Source organism: Zalophus californianus, chromosome 1 (genome assembly GCF_009762305.2).
Source record: "Zalophus californianus isolate mZalCal1 chromosome 1, mZalCal1.pri.v2, whole genome shotgun sequence".
In the NCBI taxonomy this organism is placed as follows: Eukaryota; Metazoa; Chordata; class Mammalia; order Carnivora; family Otariidae; genus Zalophus; species Zalophus californianus.
Window position 1 is genome coordinate 176,309,739 of NC_045595.1, and position 7,369 is coordinate 176,317,107.

At 37.6% G+C, this 7,369-nt stretch overlaps 1 protein-coding gene across 1 annotated transcript; it reads left to right on the forward strand.

Moving 5' to 3' along the window:
• Positions 1 to 5,208: 5,208 nt before the first annotated feature.
• LOC113917572 (eukaryotic translation initiation factor 4E type 2-like) lies at positions 5,209 to 6,157 on the forward strand. The gene is given in 3 exon segments (XM_035729080.1): positions 5,209 to 5,625; positions 5,627 to 5,874; positions 5,982 to 6,157. Coding segments are annotated over 3 exon segments (771 nt in total). The 3' UTR covers positions 6,088 to 6,157.
• Positions 6,158 to 7,369: the final 1,212 nt, after the last annotated feature.

Genomic DNA, 7,369 nt, shown 5'->3' on the forward strand with positions numbered 1-7,369 from the left:
AGGAGGTAGAACCCTCTTTCTGTTTCTATTCCTATCTAACACCTCCAACCTCTAATTCCCAGCCCCTTCGTTGTCTGCCTCAGTCATGATACCAATTTAAATTTCACTTTGCTACTCTCCCTGGATTTCTTTGCTAAAATAATTCATTAGAGAATGCAATGTGGCACTTGTTTATGTTTTTTTATTTTTTCAATCAGTATGGTGTCTGGAAGAGATATTTCATCTCTGGCAGAATATAGATCATTTGGAAAGCTGTTAAAAATCTTAGACATTTTTTGGACAGCAAAGCCATACTTCATTGGCAGAGGAATCTAATCAAACTCCCAATACCTGTTAGATGAGGTCCTGGAGACTTGTTTCTGATTTCCAGGGATTAGGTTGACATTCTTGCATTCACTTAGTTCCCTCTCTTCTCAAAGAACATTACAGGGTGGAGTGTTTGGTTATGTTGTGTTGGCAATTTTTAAGTGGAAAAATTGGAGGCACTGCATAAATTTTCCTTGAAAAGAACTGGGGAATATACAGAGATAAATGATGCCTGTGACAATTTTATCTCTATATAAATGTAGTGAAATCAGTTTAGTTCAGCTCCTCAATTGTGAGTTCTCAGCTAATGAAGATGACTGTAATTTGTAGAGAAATGAATTATTTTCAAATAAAAAAAGCAGATTTGAAGACATTCCATTTTAAGTGTTTATCTACAGTGCACTAAATGTAGAGTAAAAGCTTTTAGAAACACTGACTTCCAAAACTGGAAGGTTAATTAACTAATGTAATACTCCCAGTGACATACTCTAAGCCCGACTTTATAGATGCATGAACTCTATCTTCAACAGACTCAACAAGTAGTCATGTAGTTTTGTCCTGAGTACCTTCAGCAGAGGGAGCCTTGTGTATAATGCATGGCTTGCATAGAATATTATTCATGATATATGTACAACAATTTCTTTTAAGTGCAAGTTTGTCATTAGGCACTATGATCGTGGTAAAGCTATGGTTCTCAAACTTTAGCTTGCAAAAGATCACCTATCCTTAACTTGGCCAAAAGGTTGAGAAGCAATTGCAAATCACCTAACATATACAGAGCCCCAGTGTTTCTGATTCAATACTCCTCAAGCTGGGGCTGATAATTTGAATTTCTAACAAGTACCCAAAAGCTGCTGCTCCTGCGGGCCCTGGACTATACTTTGGGAACCACTACTCTGAAAGTAGCTTCTGTATCTATACTCCCATATCAGACATTTCTATGCTGTATCTGTTGTACTTTAAATAATTTACCTACTTTCATCTTCTCCTCCTTCTTCTTTTGTGTTTTTTGTTGTTGTTGTTGTTTTGTTTTTTTGTTTGTTTGTTTTAGTCACACTCTCCTGCACTCTAATCCTGGGTTATCCCAACCTCCAACTTTTGAGAATGCTATATTAGGATGAATAAATAACATTTATTCATTTAACAAGTATTGTTTGTTTGGGCTTATAGCATGCACTAAACATTGCTTTAGGCACTGGGGATATGTGGTGGGAAAGATAGACAAGGTATCTACTTTCTTAAATTATATAAATTAGTGATGGTGGAGAGATAGGAAACAAGTGAATTAACAGGATAATCTCAAATACAGAGTGGGATAAAACAGGGTGATAGAAATCAGAGAGGTGGGCTGGTGAGTATGGAATGTAGTATTTTAGAGGGTGATATTTTAAACCAGTATCTGAATTATAGGAACATAATTTCTTGTTTGGAGTAAAAAAAATAATGCAAGTGAATCACAATTGGCCTCTTCTATTGCAAACATCTCTATTTTAAATTCTCTAAATTCCTCAATCTTGTGATGTTGACATTTTCATCTTTATCCTTTCCAAATGTCCTCCTGTTGCACTTTGTGAAGAATAGGACACCCTTCCAGATAGACAATCTTATTGGAAGTTTCTGTGTACCTTTTTCATCTGTATCTGTTACATGGTAAAGATGATCTGCGTCTTCACTTTCTCACTTCTGCTTCCCTCCTATTATGGTGGGAACATAAGCTGTCTTCCTTTCATAGCTCAGCCGGCCACTTGTGTCATGTATCTTTTTCCCTGTCTTTTTGAATACTACTCACCATCAAGTTCCCCTCCTAATCTTTTCCTTTTCTTTCTCCTTCAGTTTACAAGCACACTTAGTTTCCTGTCTCTTCTCATCTATCTACCTATCTAGTATTTCTATCCATCCTGCCCTTGAACTTGCTACATTTAGTTACCACTGTATCCCTCTCTTCCCCCCTTCCCCTAAAACATTTGGAAAATGGAAGAATAGAAAGAGAAAATTTTGGAGCCAGGAGGACCAGTGTTTAGAATCCCACCTCTGACACAGATTAGCTGTAGGAATTTAGGCAAGAGGAGTTTCTACATTAAACTTTGTAAGCCACAGAAATTATTATGCATCTACTCCATTAACTATTAATTAGCATGCCATGTCTTATAATAAATGTCCAGTGCACTTCGTTTCACCCTTCACTATTTGTCTGTAGCATATTTTCCCAATCTTATTTCCTTCTTTCCCATTCTCAAAAACTATGATGGAGCAATCAACTATTCTGTTTTATAGTCTTATAAGTCTCTATCTTAGTATAAATAAATACTCAATGATTCTTTACCCCAAGAATGCCTTTCACTCCCAAATTCTAGTCATCCAAATTCTACCCACAGTTTGTTATAAGCACATCAGCTCCTCTCTGAATTCCACTTCAACCTTTCAGCTGGAAGTCAGTTTATCTTTTTTTTGAATACTGGTCATATTTATTTTGTCACTCACTCATTTTTGATCGTCACTCTGTACTTTACACATATTTGTGTAGTCATTATAGCTGCTCAACATAAGTGTAGGTTTCTAGAAGAAAGAAACAGTGCCTCATTCATCATTACAACCATCCAAATATCTAGTCTAATGCCTGACATCTTCAAAGTCAGTGGTTCTCAAAGTGCAGGTCTGGGACTAGCAGCATCAGCATCACCTGGGTACTTGTTAGAAATGTACAGCACCTGAAACTCTGGGGGTGGGGCCTAGCAATTCATGTTTTAGCAAGTCCTCCAGGTGATTCTGATGCTGGTGAAATTTGGGACCCACTCTTGTAGGCATTCTGCAGACACTTGTTGAAAGGATGGATCAATAAACAAATGTGAATACATTTAGTTGATTATCAACTAAAACATCTGACAGTTACTATGATTATTTCTGCTGGTAAATGCATGCTGCTGAGATTTGGAAACTACATCATGAAACACGTTTGAATTTTGGCTAGGACAGATCTGATATGCCTTATTTCCTAGCAATGTTTTCCAACATGCTGCTTCTCTCAAGCACTTTTCTTTAATTTTTACATTACTTATACACCTGAAAGTGTGAATGCTGGAATGTTTTTGTAAATGTTTACAAGTAAATCACCGATTTTAATTTGCTGGAGAGATAAAGGATATCCATTGGGTCTCTTGAATTTTTTTCAATAACAGAATGTTGTGTAGTCCTTTGTGAATTAAATATACATATGACTCACATGAGAAACATATTAAAAGGAAGATTTGACCCAGTAGGTTTAGGGTGGTGTCTGAGATTTACAAGCTCCCAAGTGCAGCCCTTGTTGCTGGTCCAAGGACCATCTTATATGGAGAAGGATTATAATATAATGTGACTTCCTATTTAGCAGCCCAATTCAAATTGCCGTGTAGATGGGAAAGGGCTTGAGGATTTGGGTAGATTGTTTATCTCCTGTCGGCTTCACTTTATTCATCTATGAATCATAAATAACATGTAAAACCTCTAGATGATGTCTGACACACAGTAAGACCTCAATAAAAGGTAATTATTATTATTCAAATAAAAATTAATGACAAAAATGAAAAGGAATATCAAAATATTATGGCTCTATCTAGTAGTAGAGTCTACAGGCTGGGATGCAACCAGTTAAACCCTATTCCTGTTATGTTCACTCTGGAATGTGAAAGCAATAAAATTGAGTTCTGCTGTCAACAGTTTTATAGCTTCTGCAATTTCAGCTGGAGTGTCTGCCATTGACCCACAGCAGCTGAAATCACAGGTGCAACTTCCTGAAAATTGAGCCCTTCTTCTGGCACTGCCCTGATTATCAGTTATTCCTAATAGAAACAAAGAAAGCTGCAACCCACTGAAGGAAACATTTTGATTTCTTTGTTGTATACTTAAGGACTTTTTTTTTCATATGGCTAATCTATCTTGTTGCACATGAAGGCTAGTAACTGAGATTTAAATAACAATTCTATTGTCAAGAAATTTCTCATTAGCATCAGACATTAGTCGGAGATTTTGGCACACTTATCACCCATACTAGTTAGCACACTATTGGAAAATTAGTTATTTAAATTATAAAGCTTAATAGGACAGACTTTTTGGTTTGCAAAATCAAAAGCAATAAATCCAGTGAACTATTTTATTGTTCATTGAAGGAGAGTTAAAAATCATAGTGATGAATTTCTAAGTGGTTGTCAAATTAGATCATATCCAAAGGAGCTCTTTAGAACTTCTTTAGGAAATTATAGATATTTAAATATAACAGCTAAATACTTAGTTTAAGCTACAGTGATTCATCAGAAAAATATACACTTCAGATCCAAAGAAGAATAGATTTATCCTCAAAGGCGAATTTGAAAGACATTACATTAAATATTTAAGGAAAGATGTGTCATCTAATGTAATCTTATTATTTTATGAAAATGGAGAAAGAACAGAAAAACAAATACTTTTTCTGGATTTGGGGTAGAGATGGGATTTAAGGAACAGAGGATAAATAGAATTTTAAAAATGATTTTAGTTTTGATACTTATTGTCAAATTTTCACTGATTATTATGGAATGGTTTGACTGTGTTTTGAATTTTCCAGATTTTATTGTGAGATTTTAGATTTGTTTTTCTATCAAAAGATTATTAATAATTAAGTCCTGATGTTAGGCTTAATTAAGACAGGTTCTGATAAGTGGTTGAAGTTCAGCAACAATTCCATAACCAGTTCGTGCCTCCCATGTCTAGATTAATAAAAGCTAATTTATCGCATTGGTGGTAGATTGATTATCATCTTCAGATGTTAGGTCAGCAGATAATGGTTTTCTGATAGCAGGGCAATTGGTGACATTTAAGAAAAACAGGGCACAGCCCGGCGGAGCGGAAGTCACTCCGTGAGGCAATGGCGACGGCGGCGGTGAGAGGATGAACAATAAGTTCGATGCATTGAAAGACGATGACGGTGGGGACCATGATCAGAATGAAGAAAACAGCACACAGAAAGTTGGTGAGAAGGAAAAAACAGAACAAGACAAAAGTCAGGGCAGCAGTAAGGGGAAGGCTGTTGTCCCTGGACCAGCAGAGCATCCCCTGCAGTACAACTATACTTTCTGGTACTCCAGAAGGACCCCCGGCCATCCCACCAGCTCACAGAGCTATGAACAGAATATCAAACAGATTGGCACCTTTGCTTCTGTGGAGCAGTTCTGGAGGTTTGATAGCCACATGGTACGTCCTGGGGACTTGACAGGTCATGGTGACTTCCATCTCTTCAAAGAAGGAATTAAACCCATGTGGGAGGATGATGCAAATAAAAATGGTGGCAAGTGTATTATTCGGCTGCCGGAAGGGCTTGGCATCCCATTGCTGGGAGAATCTTATCCTGGCCATGTTGGGGGAACAGTTCATGGTTGGGGAGGAGATCTGTGGGGCTGTGGTCTCTGTCCGGTTTCAGGAGGACATTATTTCAATATGGAATAAGACTGCCAGTGACCAAGCAACCACAGCCCGAATCCGGGATAGGCTTCGGCGAGTGCTTAACCGACCTCCCAATACCATTATGGAATACAAAACCCACACCGACAGCATCAAAATGCCAGGCAGCTTAGGCCCCCAAAGGCTCCTTTTTCAAAACCTCTGGAAGCCGTGGTTGAATGTGCCATGACCCTCTCCCTCTCTGGATGGCACCATCATTGAAGCTGGCATCATGAGAGTCTCTTGTTCTGTTGGCATGCTACCTGGAAGATCCTTCTGTCCTGGACAAGAGGAATTGGAAGAGCATTTTATGTTTTAAGAACAGGCTGACACGCAGCAGCTACAACAACAGCTGAGATCACTTAATAAATGGTGCTAAACTAAAAAAAAAAAAAAAAAACGGCATATTTCAACCTTTTGTATGACTTATTGAAATAAAAAAAGGAAAATTAAATTAATGTTTTTTTCTTCACTTTTAATCACTTGACTTTAGCAACATGAGGATTAAAATTAGAGTTTGAAGTTTTTCTTTTGTCATTGCCTCTCCTTAACTCTATGTCACTCATACTGAGAATATTTTTATTCTTGAGTTTTCATGTATTTCCCACATATTTTTAAATTAATTCTTCAAGTTTTCAGAAAGAGAGTATATTTCAAAAGGCAGTGAGGGTTTAAAAGCTCTTTATGATTTCCTGAAGATAAATTTGATTTTCGTACTTCAACTGATTGTTCCCTTTTAAAAAAAGGGATCCTTTTTTACTTTTTATTCTCTCCCTGGCTCTCCCTCCCCTAATCTATCGTCTCTATCCTCAACTCGACTTTTCTGACATACACTTCCTATTTAGCAGAAGTGAAGGTGGAAACATCACAGGCTAAATTACCAAGGGAAAGAGTACATGGCTTCGGTGCCGAACAACTTTTAATGTTGTCATAGAGCTCACTGGCAGTGTCTGGGGCAGCGCTCGACAAATTGGCTTTCTTTTAGCTCCCCATCACCCAGGAGTGAGCCCATCAGCTATTTAATGGGCCAAGCTTTAGCTTCACTCAGTTAGGTTCTTCACCTTCATTTCTCTGAAGCTACAACCAGGAAGCTCAAAGCCCTCATTCTTGACAGAGAGTATGAATGTGGCTGTCTGGGAGGCAGAGACGGATTCAGAAGCTTATAAAATTTTGAGGGCCTTCTTTAAGAAAAAAAGAATAGAATTTTTTTCTCCCAAAATATTACAAAAGGCATTGGACCAAAAGAAAACATTGCTTGGGCCTCTCCTAAGGGGCTGTTGCAGATAAGGAGCCCTGAGTCATCATAAGCTTTGTTAGCTTCATTGTAAATGATTTTGGAGGAAGTGGGTAGAAAATACAATTCCTGATTCTGACTAGCTCAAAGAGAATACCCAAATATTTTCTGATGGCCTGTGGTTGGCCGGCCTGATTCCATAAATACAGTTTATAGTTAGGCATTTACTCATTCACCCACTGATTTCCCCATTTAGTTCAATGTTCAGTCGATGAGGAGGCAAATATCTCTTCTAGGATTAAATTGAATTGTGTAAATTCCCTACAACCAGTTACAACTGTGCTCTTTGAAACTGCTCAGCAAAAGCCAATACAAGGC